This window comes from Euleptes europaea, chromosome 2, assembly GCF_029931775.1.
Source record: "Euleptes europaea isolate rEulEur1 chromosome 2, rEulEur1.hap1, whole genome shotgun sequence".
NCBI lineage: Eukaryota > Metazoa > Chordata > Lepidosauria > Squamata > Sphaerodactylidae > Euleptes > Euleptes europaea.
In genome coordinates, this window is record NC_079313.1 from 82,003,481 (window position 1) to 82,022,763 (window position 19,283).

Consider the following 19,283-nt stretch of genomic DNA (forward strand, 5'->3'; position numbering starts at 1 on the left):
CCCTTTCAGCAACGGGGCCTCTTTACAAGTTTACACATATTTAAGGAGCACGTCTCAGTCTTTTCAGTGGGGCTTGCTTGGTCGTAAGGGTGGTTTGGATTGCAGCCCGCCCGAGGAAGGAAAGTGTAAGGCGTTCTGTGGGCGCTGTACTAGACTGAGGAGGATGTAAACAAAGACGTCGCTCGCTCGCTGCTAACATGGTGTCAGTAATTACGTAGTGCAAGGAGTCAGTAGAGTAGGCTGGAGAAATAATGAAGCTCTCCCTTAGAGACAGATCTTCGTCGTGGTAATGGTACAAGTAAACTGGCTAGCTGACCTGCGTGGACCTGAGGACGAGGACCAGCAGAAGGTTTCTAATCTAGGGACATTTTTGAAATGAAATATAGTACTAGTAGCCTATATGATCCCTTATGAGTTTTCATAGGTAAAAATAGCTCTGATCTCAAGGAGCGTACATTGCCAATTAATTTCATATGAGGAATACATGAAGCTTTTTCAGCTGAATCATTCTAAAACATCTACTAAAGTCTGCCTTGGGAAGAAAATTGAACCTCTTTTTCATCTTGCTCAGACTGGCATTGGCTTTCCAATGAGTGATGGTTGTCCTATCCCTTTTCAGTGGATAGTACGTTGAGAGAAGAACTTCAAAATTCTTTCTGCAACAGGTTATAATTTTATAATCCCCTAAAGTGCCTCATTTAGTCATCTCCTTAAAGATAAAGTGCAGCCTTTTAAGCCTTTCTAGATGGGGAAAGATGCTCAGGTCCATAGAATGTCTTATTTAACCTTTTTCTGAATCTTTTAGCTCTTTGATGTCCTAATTGTAATACAGTAATCTGACACATGCAGTACTCTAAATGTTGGTGTGACCTAAATTTTATATAGTGGTTTTATGATGCCTGCTGTTTTATTTTACAGTCCCTTCTTATTTTCCCATTCAGTTACTCACTGGTTTGCTTAGATATTGCCTGGAAAACATGGAGTTGCTAGCTGAAGGTGAGCCCTGACATACCCATGGTTGTGTGTGTACATGTTGCTTTGGGTAGAACAAACATGCTCGGTCTTTGCTAGGCGAAACTGTTAACACACCCACATCTTGAAACCTCTGATATTCATAGCTGGGTGCATTGATTTTGTTTTCAAACTAGGACTAGGTCCAGAGTAACAAATCTCTTTTAGATGAGACTTTTTATGCAGGGAGATGCTGCATTCAACTTTTAAGTTTTTTCAAGACTCATAGATACAATTTTGACAATATACACTATTTAAAGCAGAGTATGAAGCCAGATCATTGAGTAGTTAGGCATGCTAGAATACATTGATTTCAGTAACCCTAGGTGAATCTAAAATTGTACAGGATCAGGCTGTTAATTATACAAAGGTGGATCCATCCATTAGTGTCCATCAACTTAGACGGTACTATTCCCCAAATGCAACAATATTAATGGCACCTGAATCGGGATGACACATGGAATTAATTCTGTTTTGCCGTAGACCCCTTCCTTGTGATTTTGCCTGTGAGTGATTGAGTCATTAACTTTCATGGATTGTAATAAGGGTTATGAGACCAAATTCTACTGCAAGCCAGGAATTGGCATTTTACTGGGACAATTCCTACCAGTATGATGGGGATAGATGATGTATGACCAGTTAGTACATGTGACACTCATCAGTGAACTGATGGAAGCATTATATAGCGAGCAGTCAATGAACTCTTGTAATACTGATGCTTATTTATTCCTCCAGATATAAAATTTATTACTGATGAGACATTAGATTTTGGATTGACTTCTCCGTCTGATGGGTAAGGCTGATGGATCTGACCCCTAGTAGTGTAAATCAACATTGCAGACAAGTGTGTCAGTTCACAATAGCCTCTTGATCTATGAATGGCCAAAATGTAAGTTCAATAAGAAAGATCCTCCAGAACTACAGCTCTGTAGTGAAGTTTCTCAAATTGAAATTGGAATTCAATATAAAATATTTGTTTAAGAGTGGGGAGCTGATGTCTTGAGTGGTCAATGGTTCCACCTATTTCTCACAAAAGCAAAGACCTCTGCTCCTTCAGTGGGTTGAGCTCTGTGCCATTCCCTTTGTGGAGAGGTACAGGAAAAACATTAAGTAATCATCACGGTGCAGGCGCTGTGTGAGTGGAGGCTGGTTCTCAAAATCTCTGTCAATTTCATAGGTTGTGTTATGATATACAGTGTCCCTCATATATGGTTTAAGAAATTTTTAAAATCCCAAACTATTAGTTTGGATTTCTATCATTTGTGAAGTTAGAAACCTTATTCAGTTTCTATTTGAAAAGTGACACTTTGGTTCTATTGCATGATGGGAACCCTCGTCTCTTGCATGCATTTTTATACCTGCTGCATACTCCCTTGAGTCAGGTTGCTCTATCTTGCTGAATCTGTTCCTTGTTGGTTCTTGACTCTGCTGCTACAGACTAGAAGAGGAGGACTTTGTCACTCACCCCAGTGAGCCCAGTGAAAGGAGCTTGGCACAACCCATTGACATGAACACCTTGTTGGGAGAGAGTGGGAGCAAGGCCAGAGAGCAGTGGAGCCCCCTGAGCCCTGAGAAGCTGGAGGAGGTCAGGAAGGAAGCCAATATGCTGGCTGCACAGATGGAGAAATGTACACTTCTGGAGAAGGAGAATGCCAGTGCTGACTTGAGGCCCGAGAAGGTTCCAGGACTTGAACCTTTCTCCCCAATCAGATTTTTGCACACAGAGAATGAAGGGACCAGGAAGTCCAGACGGAAGACTTTCAATGTGAATAACAGCCCTCTGATAGCACTGCTGCCAACAGTGGGACCTGAAACTTACATGACTCGAGATTCGCCCAGAGTTCGGTTTCTGAAGGGGCAAAGTCCTACTTGTCATGTTACAAACACCCCCATTTCCAAGAAACTCCCAAATAAAACTAACGGCTGCAGTGCTCACAGTCAGCTCTTTAAAAAATCCAGGCCCAGCAAGTCTCCCATTGTCTCACCTACAGTGATGCCTCACAGCGTTAAGAAGGTATGGTGGCAGGGCTGGAGCCTGCATATCTTGCAGTCAGAACATAAAAACTGGGCTAAAGAAATCCTGAGCTTTGATCCTGGTTTCTCTCCTGACCTTGCTTGTGTCAGTTACTTTAGCTGCGATTTCTTTTCTCTAGCTGCATGTGCCGAGGGTGTAGGGTGTTTATACAGCATGTGTTGCTGCCTTCTGAATCTGATGGTGATATGGGAGGCCCTAGATCATATTTTTCAGCTCTCCTCCTGGTCTGACTTTTTGCATTTGAGCCAGGTGAATCGACATTCTTTAGAGGGGTTACTGTTCTAGAAAGATGTCACTACAGATGTCACTACAGATACCACTACCATCTTTGCTAAAGTTGTCGGTGGAGAAGTGCTATACTGTGAAACTCCCTCCCAAGTGTGTGTCAGACCCATGTCACTGAAATGTTTAGACAGATTGCAAAATCTTTTGTCCTGTCAAACCTCTTGAGTTTTTTAACGTTTCTATTGGATCAACTTACCTGCTGTTTTTAATTTTTTCTCTTATTTTGATGTGGTTGCATAATATGTTGGATGGATGTATATGCTGTATTGTTGTAAGCCACTTTGAAGACCTTACAGTGGGAAAGTCTATAAATACAAATAGAGCAGGATTCTCTTTTCTTACGCCTAGGATGCTATTGCTTCTGTTAAAATGTGCGGTTTTAAGATCTAGATGTCCTTTTCTCAACTTGATAATTTCTAGTTCCTTTGAAAATTCCAGCTCTGTGTTGTCGTTTTCTTCTGTCTTTAGTCTCAGGCACCTAATAGAAACATTAGGAAGAGTAGACCATCTCCACTTACCCACTCTGGAACCGCCGAAAATCAAAACTTGCCACTAGATTTCAGACCTGCCCTTCAAACTACAAAGAGGGGACTTTTGAGGAAGATGGAGGACATTTCTGGCCAAGCCTCTTCTGTGCAAGGCCCACAGGTATTTTCAGCCAAACGAACAAGTGTGTAAGGAGTATGTGAATAGCACGTTCTCCTGGCAATTTTCTACATGAGTACCTGTCACTATTGGCCTTTGTTCACATTAATGTAACCTAAGGGTATGACCAATACGTAAACCAATAAGTAGTCAAAAGCGTGAATCATACTCAGGGATCAATCCTGCAGTTACAAGTTTACGCCATTCACCTTCATTTGTATATGATGCAATGTATGGTTGATGCATGGGGCAGTACCTTCCCATGCAACAGCCATCTCTATGCTTGACTGGGGAGGTTATTGAGATAACAGTTCTTTGCTTCCCAGCACACAGCTGTACAGGTTGCTTTCTTTTTATCTTGCTACATTAGTTGAAACTTCAGGATTCACCCTGTGCAGATACAATGCCAGAAGTACATGGAAAAGGAAAGCTGAAACCCAGGGTGTATCCATCACAAACTCTCTCTGGGAAGAAGTCGTGTCCCGTTCAAGAAAAGGTTCCTCTTCAGAAGACTAATGCAAGTAAGTTAATCTAGATAACTGGGATCAGAATAAATTCCTTTCCACAGAAGATAAATGTTCAGCAAAACGCTATCAAGGCACAAAACTGAGGAAAAGAACCACTTTGCTGGAACAGACTAAAGGCCCATCTCATCCATACATCCCCTCTTGTTTATCAGGCATTTGGTAACTGGAGATATGAACCCAGACGCCTAGTTTTTGGCTTTGTTGGAACATTTCTATTGGGAAAAATCTACTTTCCATCAACTTTTTATAGATCTACCTAAGCAAACCTAAACTACATCCTGCAGCAGTGAATATCATAAACCATATGTTTTATGAAGAAATAATCCTTTTTTGTTTTGTTTTGAACACGCTTCTAATTCTAGTATTTTGATGGAGAATGATGTTGGTTTCCTCCCTTCACACTGAGAATGTACTCTATTTTATAAAATTTAATATTTCTTCCCTTAACTGCCTATCCCACCACACCTCCTGTAAAAATCCCAGCTGTTTGTATGCCTGGCTTTGTAAGGAAGATGCTCCAGTGAATTGGTCCTTTCCCCTTTATGAATCTTCTCAATTGCTATATCCTTTCAGTAATCGGTGACCAAAAATGCACACAATATTAAAAAGGTGGTCACGCCATCAATTATACAGTGTCATCACTGTGTTTCTTTTATTTTCAGTACTTAACTGTATCTAATAAAATGCACTGCTGATTGTGATACTTTCAGTGTTGCAGAAAACTCAGCTGGCATTTTCAGTGGGCTTTCTGCTAATACTCCAAAGGTCTGTTTCCTTGATGATTGCAGGTAACCTAGACTTATATTTGAAGTCAGGATTTTGTTGTTGTAATGTACATCACTTTGCACTTTTTCACTCTGAATATCATTTGCCATTCCATTGGCCAGGCCAGTTTGGTGATCCTTTACAGTCTGATTGAGGTCCACTATCCTGAATAAACTGGCATCATCTGCACCCTTGGCTACCTCACTATCCATGCAGACACTTGCACAAGTAAGTTAAATAGCACCAGTCCCAGCAGAGATTTCTGTATTGGCTCCTGCTGCTTGCTTGCTTACTTCCACTGCAAAACTTGTTGATTCCTGCCTTCTGTCTTTTGCTTTCTAAAATGGCTACATCTCATGGAAAAATCCAGCCTCCAATCCCACAACTGCTAAATTTTCTTAGGAGCCTTTGGCGAGGGGCTTTGTCAAAAGCTTTTTGAAAATCCTTATATACAACCATCCACTCACCCCTCTCTAAGTATTTTGTTTATCTCTTCAAAGAAATCTCAAAAGCCAGAGAAGAACAAGGAAGACTTCCCTTTTCAGATTCGTTTGCTTTTTGGCGTTTGAATGCCTTCAAGCTGCTTTTCCTCTTTCTCTGCAGGACAGGCTAAAACTATAGGAGGCAATGTCCCACACCCACGAGCTGGCTCCAAGCCTCCCCACAACAGCTCTGGCCAGACTCGAACCAGGAGCAGTCCCGTCTCTGCACTTGCAACCAAACTCCCTGTGCCAAAATCCACTACAAAAACAACCAGCCCTATCACTGCTTCAGGAAGGCACGCGGTCCCAGGGAGGCCCAGCCAGCTCAAGCCACTGAGTTCTGGGTTATCTGGTGGGAAGGGATCCACTGTGTCAACCCTAGCTGGGAAGAAAGGTAAGAGGACATGAGAATTGTTATAGGAATTAATTATTGTGATTGACAAGTGATTGGACCCCAGGTGTCACCTGGGAGGGGGCTGACATTTAGTCCTATGGTGCCTATGAGACCAACTGCTAGCTCTTGTTACTTTACTTTAATGATACTGTTAATGTGGCCAATTCGACCCTGAACAGGAATTAAGGAAAAAGAACTATATAAACAGGTATGTAGAGAACCAATAAGAACATTAGTATTTTTTTAATCTTAATTGACTGGGGGGGGGGGCACTTGGCAACTGCCAATGTAGCATTAAAATCCATCCCGCTAAAAGAACCCTCAGATGTTAGCTCAGTTACCATTGCCTGCAGAGTTCCTTTCTTTTCCTGCCACATCACTGAGATATCAGCAAAGACAAAAGTTTTTAAAATGTACCCTAACTCGAATGTATGAAGCTACCTTGTACCATCAGACCAGGATCTGTCTAGCCCAGGAATACAGGTCTTTCCCAGTATCTGCTACCTAAAATCCTTTAGTTAGAGATGCTAGAGATTGAACCTGAGTCCTTCTGAAAGCAAAGCATTCCTTTATTTTAAAAATATCTTGGACCATTACTAAATGGCCTGCTCTGATGCTCTGTGAGCAAGTGGAACCAAGAGCTGATTCACAAAACACACGGTGGACTCATCTGGGATAGTAGGATTAAGAATGTAAGAAGAGCCCTCCTGGATCAGACCAGTGGTCCATCTAGTCCAGCATCCTGTCTCACACAGTGGCCAACCAGTTCCTCTGGATGTCCAATAACAGGGCAGAGAGGCCAATGCCTTTCCCCGATGTTGCCTCACAGCACCAGGATTCAGGTTTACTGCCTCTGAACATGGGGGTTCCCTTTCGTCACCATGGATAGTAGCCACTGATAGACCTATCCTCCATGAATCTGTCTGATCCCCTTTTAAAGCTGTGTATGCCTGTGGCCATCGCTACAACCTTTGGCAGTGAATTCCACATTTTAATAATTCAAGTAAAGTAATATTTCCTTTTGTATATCCTGAATCTACCTACCCATCGGTTTCATTGGATGCACTCAACTTCTAGTATTTTGGGAGAGGGAGAAAAAGTTCTTTGCCAACTCTCTCCACCCCATGCATAATTTTATATAACTCTTTGATGTCACCCCCTTGTACTACTACAAGGATTGTACTACTACTAGATTGCTTGAGAGGAACTGATACTTTTCTGAAGGCAAGGAGTTTCTGTCTTGGGGGGAAGTCTTCCAATGAGCATGTCAAGGAAAAGGGCAAATTAGAACCCGTCTCCTTGCATACTAGCTCACCAAATGCATGGAGTTCTTGATGTGGGGGAGATTCAAAACACATGGGTCCAGAAACATCCTTTCTGTTTAAATTGGATGTGAATCTTGGGTATCTGCTGTAGTCAAAGGTGGCTTACCAGAAGACATCATTTGACTTTGCACACGCAGGATTAGGTTAATAGTTTCATTTTGAATTAAGATTTCTGCCTCCATGACGCCTGGGCATTTCTATTAATTTCTATGAAATTGGGCCTTGCATTATTAACTTGGTTTAGGCTAAGAGATCCTGGCCATGTCTAAGGTCGCTGTGATATTAAGTATGCATTCCAAAGCCAGGGAGTAATTCTCACGGAATTCAGTAGGACTTAGTCCAGTGCTAAACATGTGTCCTTGAAACTGTGAAATGGCCCTACTCCAATGTCATGCTGATATCTAGATTTACTTTTCTCCCTCATCTTTCCTTTTTAAAGCATCTGCCTTTAAGCAGACTCTCCCTTCTGGAACCTCTCAGAGCAGCAGGCTGCAGCTGCCCAAGAAGGCAATCTCTGGCTCTTCACGGTGAGGTTTTATCTCCTGCTTCCATGCCCGGGGTGGGGGGCAACCACAGTCCAATAGCTCTGATATTTATGGGTGGAGGTCTACTATTCTTTCCTGGTGTGCTGGAGGTGAGGACTGAAGCCAGTAGGAATGCAATGCTTATCCCCTCCTGTAACTAGATCTGCTCAGCTTAGTCAGCCAGGCGGCGTGTGTGTCAATGCAGTATGCTTGTCTGCCTCTCTGTTCTGTCAGCCTGGCAAAGATGCTGCCTCCAAAGAATGGATGTAGGGATTACCTGGCTGTGGACTTTGCCTTATGTGCAGTGAGCTCACTTGAAAGGCAGTGGCAGTTTACACACCTGCCATTTTTTTAAAAAATTTTTAAAGGAAAACTTTGTGATCAGCTTCTGGTTTGTCTAATGGATTCGCTTGGCATTACGGTGGGCTTGGAGTATAAACAACATTACAGATTGCATAGTCTTTGGATAATATGGAGGAAAGGAACAAGTCAAGGCAAGGACTTAAACCTGTACAGCCCTAAATAGCTTGGTACTATGAACTGAATAAATGTTCTTTAAAAAATTATTTCCTCAAATTGGTTCCTGCTTACAATTAAAATGTCACAAATTCATTGAATTAAGCATTTGTGAGGCTATCCTAAAAGTCCTTTCTTTTTCTTGAAGGTAACTATGTTGGACATCACTAAAATCCTTGGGGACAGAAATGTCTGATGGTCCCAAACTTCTTCCCTGCGAGGATGGAATTCAGCTCCCGTCACTGTTTCAGGCCAGCCATTCATCTGCAGAGATCCCCCTGTGGATCTCCTCCACTCTGATCACACCTGTTGCCTGTGTGCAAAACCAAGAAGTTGGCCTCGTGACAGACAGATCCGGACCAGGAGGCACCGCTGACTCTTGTTCTGCCATAACTTCCCTGAGCGCCCTTGATAAATGGAGCAAACTTGTGCTGCCAGAAGGTTTCTCAAACTGCAGGCTGGGAAGCCGGGCCAAGACTTTCCCCATCGAGTCTACTCATAGCTTGTGATGACTGGTCTAGTTCTCGTATACCTTAATATCTTGTTAGAAAAAGGCAGCCTTATTTGGGACCAATGCAGTCCTTGTTATCAGTCTCTGGGGCATTTAACTACAGAATAGGGCTTTATCAAATTACTACATTATTGCTGGACAGTATATCTGTTGACTTACTATGTCTGCTGTCTTAAAACAATACTTTTCAGTGGGTGTGAATTTCAGATTATGTAGAATTTGGGGAGTAGGGGGAAGAGCCTTTGTGTTATTATCGTTTAAGCTAACTATGCAATTGGCCCCCTGTGCTCATACTAGTAATTAAAAGGCAAGCAGCTCCTATGTCAAACCATTTATGATTGTATACTTTATCCTATTTTTCCCTTAATCTCTTTTAGGAAGTTGCCTCTAGTTTCAAGCCCTAATGGGTCCTGTGCTACCATGATTGCAGTCTGCCAAGAACCGTTTGGCTTGCAATTCTGTGCTGTGAGCTGAGCAATCAAAGGCATGGTTTGAAATTATGCACAAAGATGAGAGTAAAGAAGAAAAATTGCTGTCTTCTTCTTCAGGCAGGGCTCCTTTACTGTCATCAGCTGCACAACGGGCAAAAATTAAACAAGTACTGGGGAAAGCTTCACTTGTAAAATTTCTGCAACATAGGCAAAACTTTAAGTTAAACTGCTTGAAAAAGGTGACCTGCTTAGCAATTACTAGAGCATTCATTATATCTCCTAAAATCACTTTCCTGTTCCTAATTATTCTTATTGCTTTATACCTTATTCTGTCTTTAAAGATGTTCAAATTACAATGCAATTATCCAAGATGTAGAGGTGCACTTGATTAATTACAAAAAGTTGTGATAGCTGGGGGAAAGGGTTGTTAAGTATAGGAGACCAAAGCGCCCCGCCCCCATCTGCCTTCCAAAGGCAGAAGTCAACAGTAATCGATCCTTGAGGGTCTCTTCTGAGGCCTTCAAGCTAGCATTAGTAAAAGAATGTGCAGTGGTTCTAGAAATATGTTCAAACTCAAATGATTTCCAAGCACCAAGCAGATATGAGAGATACTGGCTGAACCTACATTCAGTGTCATTTGCCTTGCCTGAGTTGGAGGGAACAGTCTTTAACAAAATGCAACGGTTGTTCTGCCGCTATTGCTTAAAATTGTGCACTGTACCTCTTCCAAAAAAAAGATGCTTTTCTAATAAAATGAAGTATTATTGTAATATAGGTTTGTAGTAAATTACAGAAAGTCTGTTTAAATGGTGGTGCAAGTAGAAAAAGTATAATCTTTGCTGTCAAACAGCAGTCAGTGGGGGGAGAACATACACCGTATTCCTTCCTAAGCAACAGCTGGATCTTTGTGCAACCTACCCCTCCCAGTCAGCTCTGCTGCTGGGAGAGGCAACATCAGAACACTCTTACCACCAGAGGAAAGTGCCAACAGAGTGGCCTGCTAGGATACAAACCTAAAATCTGCAGGCTTATAAATCACTGGAAGCCCTCAGCAGAATGAATGAATTAGTGCCTCTTGCAGATCTGCCTACACATGTTGAACTAATCCTGTCTGCAGTAGACTCCTACTTTTCACAGTGGTTAGGGATTTCTTGTGGCTTCGCACTGTCTGTACTGGGCTATGGACTCTTGTATGCTGCTGCAAAAGGGATAAATAACAACACCCACCCCTTTTTACTGCCGAAAGACAAGTCCAGGGATTCAGCTACCCTATTAGCAATTTTCCCCTTACCCATAACCCAGTCATTAGCCATCCCCCTCTCAAAGCTACCATGTGAATGTGGGGGTTTTTGTTTTTTTTGGTTAGCTTTACCAAAATCTGGTTACTTAATTCCATATGCCTTCCCCCAGACAATTATGTTTAGCACAAGATATGGACACAGTACTGAACTGGAGCCACCTGAACAGAACTATGATTTTTATTATTTGGGGGGAGGGGCAACCCTACACTATTTACATTAATAACTCTACCTGCACACTAGTACCATGGAGAGAGCCAGCATCATATCCATATTCATCAAAACACAATCTTTTACAGGTACAGTTGCTGGCTCTCTTTCCTCATACTGTGCCCCCCACTCCCCTGGGTAGCTGATGTTAGCTGGTATTATCAGGAATGGTAGAGTGTTCTTTTTTTTCCTGCCAAGGCTCCTGTGCTTCTCACAGCTGCTTGCCACGTAGAAACTAAACAGGTTTGGCTTTCCCTAGCCTGGAGGCATACACACAAACCTGTTGAAATTCTATATGTCCTGCAGTTACTCCAGGCAACAGAGCACTGTCAGGAAAAAAGAGATCATCCTACCTGCCTCTGGCTTAGTTTCTACTGGAAATGGCCTTACAGCAGAGGATGTTGGTGGAAGAACCACCGATTTTGAAGCTGCTGTTAACAGACTATGGCCCTGGCCCTACAATGAGAGATGTGCAGGTTTAGACAGTGGTGGTTATTCATTACCTGTGCAGTAAAAGGCGTACTTAGCTTTAAGAAGAACAAAGTTTGTAATTGCAGTTTCACAGCAGCTGCTAATGAACAGACTCTCTAAACCCAATATACCGTCTTGTGCATCAGCTGATTTGTCTCACCCTCTTCCAGATGTTGCATGGTGCCTTCCCCCCCCCCCCAAGACAATTGTCAGGTTTTGATGATGCAGTGTGTAGGCATTTTCTTCCATATACCTCTTAATGCTTCAGGTGCTGATGACGTCTGTATTCCCTCCCCCCATTTATTTCAGCCTTTCCTTAGGATGGCACAGTTTCGGTTAGACACTCTCCAGTTGTTATATATATATATATATTAAAAAAAACAATTACAAATAAATTAAAATGCAGACATGCCTATCACATCTTCTCCACAGGTGAGATAGCCAACAGGTGAGTTGTGTCTTCTCTCCATGGCAGCGCATGGGTTTGAAAAGGCTAAGTGATACCAGTGATGTGATGAAGCAGAAGCGAAGTTATTTCATGAAGTTTCCTATGGGGGCCAGTCCCCTCCCAATCAGTGACTTTTAAAACAGGTTTAATACTATCCTGACAATTTATCCTTGGTCACTAATTGAGGGGAATTCCCACCCACTCCATTTATGTCCTATTTTGGGCATAGTCATAGGCTGAAGATTTTTTTTCCAGAAGTCATGACAGGACAGCTCAGTGACCCAGAATCCTTTGGGCCACTGCTGCAGTCTCCAGATGAGAAAACCTCTTGCATAGGATGTCGGTATCACAGGCTAGTTTGTACACTTGGCTTAGGACCTATATGGGTGGCAAGTCAGAGTTTGAGGTATTGTTCGGGCCTGGAGGCAGAACAACTGGCCAAGGTCTTTTTCTGGCACAGCTCCTCTACCTTTAACAATTATGTGAGAGACATAAATTCCACACGTGAAGCTTTTCTCAGCATGTAGCTGCAATGATCAGAAAGGCTTCAGCTGCTGGCTATTTGCCTACCATGTTGCCCCAACAGGGGACAACATTTGCAAATGCCGCCCAGAGGGGGGGGAGTCCTTTATGGAAGACATTTGTACAGTAACCATTAGTTCTGCCTCCCATCTCTCATTTGCACCAGCAGAGCAGATTCTTGGATTTACACTGATAGCACGCTTCACAACAGAGAGATTTAATATGTTACTCATTCCCACTCTGTGAGTTGGCAATGGGAACTCGGGGCGGGGGGGGGGGGAGCTTCCCTGCTTGTTTTCATCCAAGCCAATTTCTCTGCTGCATCTCTTTATGTCATGTGAGTAGAGCTGATCAGAATAGGTGGTTGTTCCCCCCACCTGGAGGTTTTGGTACACTAGCTGGGGCCAATAGGAGTGTCCCATTCTCTACAGGCTTAGGCATCAATAGTCTCACACATGAGGCTCCTGAAGGACTACATGGTCTACTTGTGTGATGACCCAAAGCATGGCCTTGCCTTTTAATGCTGCAGTATTATGATAAGCAACCTACCAGGAGAGCGGAAAAAGTACAAAAATAATTGCTTAGCTGGCCTTTTGATTTCCAGATGAGTCTCCCCTCTCGTTGGGTTTACAGGGCAGAAGTTAACCTAGAATTGACCATCAGGACAACATAGACCCCCAGCTAGAATTCAATTGCTGCTGCTCCTGCATTGGGAAAAAAAAACTTCTCCTTTGTTCTTTGAACTAGGCTTGAGCTAAACTGCTCACAGGGTACGTTTTGTTGGAAACAAAAATGCATCAGATCACTTAGTCTACACAAGAGATCTCCTGTCTGCTTAACTTTGTGGTTCACACGCACAGTGGCTGTTACGAATGTGCCAGGCTGACCACGACACAGATTTAAAAGCATCACATCCTGTTACATTAAAAGATTCCAAGAAAGGGCTGGGAATTGGCAAGGAGGCCCTAAAAGGCTGGACAGCAACGACCAAGATTTCCAGAGGAGATGCCTCATTTTGAGAACCCCGTTCTTGGGTAAGCCAGGCCACGAAGATGGTCAAAGTTCTGATTACCTTCTCCTCGTGCAAACCTTGGCTAAGTCGGTAAAGCATGGCAGAGTCTAACAAGACTTAATATAGCTACGAAGCTAGAAGTTGTAACCTGGACAGCTTTTCATCCCTTTAAATTAGAACATCCTTCAGCAGTGGTCAAATTAAAAAAAAAAATTACATCAAAATAAACAGTGCCTTCACCCCTCCCCAAGCTGCCCCCCTCTTCCCCCGCTCCCTTATCAGAAAAAAATCTCTTTCCCAGGAACATTATAAAAAACTTTCCAAAAGGACCCCCAGCGTGAACCCCCCCCCCCGATGAGCAGGCATCTGGCTTGGCTGAGTGTAGAAAAAAATGAAGGCTTCTGAGGCAGAAAGGCAGCGCCCTGCCGGCGTGCGAGTCGGGCGCTATAGGGAGACGTCAAGGCAGCATCCATGCTCCGGCCCAGCAGCACGGGGAGCAGGTGCTGACTGGTCCAGAGGACTTTTTAAAACTTTTTGTCGTTTTCTATGAAAATAATTGCAGCATGGACAGATGGCTCAGCGGGCCACTCCCACGGCGCTCAGCACCTTGCAGGGTGCCTTTCGGGGCAGTCCCCGTGGGGCCAAGTCACTGGATCGGCTGAGCTCAGAGAGGTGGCTGCCACAACCACGTGGTTAGAAAATAATTTTTTTGTGTGTGGTCCAAGAGGGAGCACTTCCATGGGTGCCGGTATCCTACATCAGGTTTTAGTCTTGGTCAGGACTGAAGCCCCTACAGAGTTTTCTGGTTCTACTGTGCCATCTGGAGGACCAAGTCTGAGATGAGCAACTTGCCAGAAGAGGGACGAGATTTCTCAGCCAATGCAGATCTGTGGAGTTGACAGATGTGTGTAGCATCCTGAGGACCTGGCTCTGGGGTTGTTGTTTTTTGTTATGAATCTTACCACTTCTTTAAGCAACGTAATCAAGAAACACTTTTTTATTTTCCGTGGGCCGGAACAGCACAGACGGCATCGAGTGCTAGTCTGCAGGGAGCACTCAAGTACTGATACAGAACGTTATTTGGACGAGAAAGTTTATTTTCCTGACATTCAGCCTTTCTCAATTCTGTGGATGCTCGGTGTGGCAAAATCAAGATCTCAGCCCCCTCCCCCATCTCTCCAGTGTGCCAAACAGATGTAGACTGACTTGCCCGCTGTGTTTAACATCCATCAGTTGTTCCTGGAGACATGTTTTAATCCCCCATGCAACAGGATGGCAGAAAACCATGCTGGTGATACTCTTGCACATACTGCAGAGGGAGGAAGGGGCTATCTCCTGGAATTGTGCAGGTGAGGCCTTTAGGGAGGTCAGCTTTAATGCAGAGTCTGCCTGTAGTGCCTACATGGTGCCTAGCACAAACCTCATGGCGCTGTGCTCTCCGGCCTTAATCTAAAGTTCCCCAGTCCTAGGAGAAAGTCAGAGCAGTGCCCTGCCCCTCCAGAAATTGTGCCCCATTTCTGATTTGCCACATCAGGCTAAAAGCTACAGTGTTCTGTGCCCCCTAGTGGCATCTATCTTCAAGCACACTGACCCCTACTCAGCTGCATTGTCAGATATGCAAACATCTGCACCGTAAAGCATTTCCAGAGGCCCCAGGCATGTGGCTGCTGCTGAGGCTCCCCCGACCAACTGGATAGATAAGAAAAATATTCCAGACACGCAACAGTTCCAGACTGGGGAACAAAGCATGAAAATCCCTGAAGACTTGGAGGTGGTCAAGTTAGTGTTTCTGTCCTTTGTACAACGATTCAAAGTGCATCTGTTCAAGTAGGTCTGTCTCCTGGGACCTGCCATGGCCCTGGTGCCAGGGTGGCAAGTTAGGTTCATTTGGCACTACATACAGTGGGTCCAGCTACCCAGACCGTGCAGGGCCGGGCTGAAGGAGACAACATTCCTCGCTGCGGTTTGAGAGCAATCCTGGCTCCCGGACTGGCCAATGCACGAGAGAAAAGAGTCTGGTGCGTGCGGCGTCAGATTGAGGTTTCATCACTCCTGCTCAGTGATCAAACACAAAGCGAGACGGGAAAGGGGAAAACACAAACACATGAGCATGTTCATGAGCAGGTCTGGGCAAAGCACCCCCCCTGGGGCTTGTGTGTTAATGGAGAAAATTAAAAAACAGAAATCTAGGCGATTGAAGAGAGAGGTGAGAGAACAAGAGACAGAGAAGGGAGGAGAGGGTGGGTTAGTGCCAGAAAGCTGAGGAAAAAGTTAGAATAGGACAGTGTTGCCTCATCCCCACCCCATCCCAGACAGCCCTTATCCTATCCTACCCTATAAATGCTGCAGCATTTATCAATAATTCATGAAAAGCCTTAGCTTTTGGGTAACAGAGAGAGCAATCCTAAGCAAGTCTACTCTGAATCTTATTCAAGTCTATTTAATAGGGCTTATTCCCCGGAAAGTTCTTAGGATGATATTGATGAAAGGAAATTTCAGATTTTTTTTTTAAATGCTGCTTTAGCATCTAACCACAACCTTGAGATGCAGTCTCGTACTATCCCTCTGGCTGTAGAGAGTGGATTGGTATCCACCAATAGGCCTCACAAAGACAAGAAAGGGAGAGCCAGGCACAGCTTGGTTTTGATGGCTGCAACCATGCTTTTCAAGTCCTACATCAACTCAGCTGTGGGGCTATTATAATAGCCACTTATCTGCCTGGCCAGAAGCCTGTCTAGTGTCTAGCCCAAATATGCAACAACTGAAGATGAAGGAGGCAAACAGTCTAGCAAGCCCCAGTGAAAATACCCACCCCCCAGCCCATGATCAGAAGAAGCGGAGGGATTTAGTACAAGTTAGGTAGACTCTAAGAACCTGTAAACAGTGACAGAGGGAAAAGCATTTGTTTTCAAGAGGCAGAGCTGGGGAAGGGGAGTCAAGTTATACAACGGAAATACTTGAGATACTGGGCCTGCCGTGTGAACGAGGGAACTCCCTTGAGGCAGGTGGCTCACACATCTGGGCTGCCGAATACAGTCCACCAGACAGAAGACTCGGTCATACTCACTCGGAGCCCGAGGAGTCCTCATCCACTGTGCCAGTCTTTATGCTCATGGCAATGGGCGTAAGGCCATTGAGCTGCTCCTGGAGTGTCTGGCGAGGCCGCGGCGCCCCTCCCCCACGACTGCCATCACTGCCCGAAGAGCCATGTGAAGAAACCATCCCTGAGCGGCAGCTGGACAGCTTGTTGTGGATACGCTGGATGCTGTTCTTCTCGCTGATGGGCGGCAGGCACTTCTTTTTCAAGATGCCTGAGGGAAGAATAGTCAGAGTGAGGAAGGCACTAAACCAAGCTTGCATCATCTCTACACTCATTTCCCCTCAGAAAGTACGTAACCCCTCACTAATATCAATAGAACCAGCAAGACAGGGACTGACAATTATGCCTGCAGTGCTACCTGTAATATTCTTTGGTAATGCTGAAAACGGAGGCTTTGTCCCTCCATTTTTCTCAGACAGAATACGTGTAAAATCAAGGACTGCATCAAACTCAGGCTAAATCAGTTTACTGAGGCATTTCAGTCAGTGGGTGAGTAACTGGCCATTCTTGCACTTGTGGATCTGCATATGGGAGAGCCTAAGTTGGGCTCAGTATGCTCTTGTTGCCGGAAAACGGGGGTTCAAGGAGGAGAGAGACCCGAGACAGTTAGTCGAGAAAACAGTTTTATTGCAGCTGCGGCTCAGCCCGCATTAACAAGCGACTGAGCCCCGATTGTACTGGGGCATCAACTTTTATCCTTGTTCCATGTTAAGATGTGGCACTTCAACATTCGGTGCCCGTATAGCTTATCTGGTAGTATCACAGTGTCAGGAGCACAGCACTTCACCCGGTTCCCTTATCATTTACCATGACTTTTCCCCTACTGTCTCAACACATGAAGTTGTCTTATACTGAATCAGACCTTTCCCCTACTGTCTCACTCTACACCAGAAGAAAATCAAGAAAAGCTAAAATGATGCAAGTTAAGCAAACCTAATTGTATGTATTGTGCACAAGTACTGTGCAAGCAGTAAGGAGCTATGCAGTGCACCGAAACCCCACCTCCTGATCTCCTTGACATTTCACTCTGTACCAGCGACATGATTTGAGTCTTATGTCCACATGCATAATGGCTAGAAACACGCTCATCAGAAGTAGATTGCAAGACAAAGGGGCTAAACTAGAACAACAAAATAAGATTAGAAATTGTCAACATCAATATGAATTTTTACTTGCTGAAGAAATTGAACGAAAAGTTATGTATACTAAACAAAGATTTTTTGAACATGCTAATAAACCAGGTAAAATGTTAGCTTGGCAAATTAAACAGAAAGATAAAAAATTACCAATAACTCAAATAAGAAGGGAGGGCAAGATAACAAGAGCTAAAGAGGAGATAGTAGATACATTTGTGAAATTTTACACAGATTTATATAAAAAAAGTTAGTTTCAGAGGTAGAAATGGAAGTTTATCTTGCTAAATGGGATTGGCGAAAAATAACACAAGAAAATAAAGAATTTTTAGATTCTCCAATAACCAAGGATGAATTGGAGCAGGCTATAAAAAAAAGTAAGCTGAATAAATCTCCTGGACCAGATGGTTTTACAGCATATTATTATAAAACATTTAGAGAGCAATTAATCCCCTATCTTTTGGAAGTTATGAATTTAGAGATGACAAAAGGTATTATCCCTCAGACCTGGAAACAGGCAAATATAGCCTTAATACCAAAGGTGAATTCTGATACATTGGAAGTTAAAAACTATAGACCGATTTCATTGCTAAATATTGATTACAAACTATTTGTAGCAATTTTAGCTACTAGACTAAAAGGAGTACTGAACCAATTAATACATGATGATCAAGCTGGATTTCTACCAGGAAGACTGATTAGTCAAAATGTTAGGGTGGTAATTGATCTTTTAGAATATGCGGAACAAGACACAACACCAATAGCTTTTATATTTTTGGATGCCGAAAAAGCCTTTGATAATGTTAATTGGCAGTTTATGATTAAGGTATTAGAATATATGGGTTTTGGTGATAGTTTTAAAACTGCCATAAAAAGTATATATACATATCAAACAGCTAATTTGATTGTGAATGGGTCTTTATCACCAAAGATTGAAATTCAAAGGGGAACGAGACAGGGTTGTCCTCTTTCCCCTTTACTTTTTATTTTAGTATTAGAGGTATTACTGGATAATCTTAGAAAATCTAATGATGTAGTAGGGGTAAGAATAGGGAGAAATCATTACAAACTTAAAGCTTATGCGGATGATTTAGTATGTTTTTTGATTGATCCGATTGAACAGTTTGACAGATGGAATAAAATATTGGAGGTTTATGGAAAGATTTCAGGTTTTAAAATTAATAAGGCAAAAACAAAAATTTTGGTTAAAAATATGACTCTTTCACAGCAACAAACATTGATCAAAAAGTCGGGACTCAATATTGAACATAAAGTTAAATATTTAGGTATATGGTTATCGAATAATAACCTTAATTTATTTCAGGATAACTATGTGAAACAATGGCAACAAATAAAAAACGATCTGATAAGTTGGGAAAAGGTCCCTTTATCACTTTGGGGAAGAATATCAGTAATTAAAATGATGTTACTGCCTAAGATGCTTTTTCTGTTTCAAAATTTACCAATAGTGACAGGGGTACAGATATTTGAGGAATGGAAAAAAGATATTCTGAGATTCCTTTGGGGTAAAGAGAGACATAGGATTGCATATAATAATTTAATAGAATTAAGGGAGACGGGAGGATTGGGATTACCAGATTTAAAAATGTATTACCAAGCGGCATGTTTCACCTGGAT

General features: G+C 43.0%; 2 protein-coding genes across 2 annotated transcripts in view; one reads left to right on the top strand and one right to left on the bottom strand.

Annotated features, from left to right (window-relative positions):
* The first annotated feature begins 289 nt into the window (after nt 1-289).
* Nucleotides 290-8,000, top strand: PSRC1 (proline and serine rich coiled-coil 1). Its single transcript, XM_056844803.1, has 8 exons — nt 290-349; nt 942-996; nt 1,747-1,804; nt 2,449-3,025; nt 3,800-3,979; nt 4,347-4,497; nt 5,872-6,144; nt 7,909-8,000. The coding sequence occupies exons 1-8, from the start codon at nt 290-292 to the stop codon at nt 7,998-8,000; spliced, it is 1,446 nt and encodes a 481-aa protein (XP_056700781.1).
* Nucleotides 8,001-14,725: 6,725 nt separating this feature from the next.
* Nucleotides 14,726-19,283, bottom strand: part of CELSR2 (cadherin EGF LAG seven-pass G-type receptor 2) — a 120,277-nt gene continuing 115,719 nt past the window's right edge. The window contains exons 34-35 of the mRNA XM_056844804.1: nt 16,480-16,723; nt 14,726-15,598 (exon numbers count right to left, since the gene is read on the bottom strand). Coding sequence (XP_056700782.1) covers nt 15,571-15,598; nt 16,480-16,723 — 272 coding nt within the window. The 3' untranslated portion in view covers nt 14,726-15,570. The remainder of the gene's footprint in view (nt 15,599-16,479; nt 16,724-19,283) is intronic.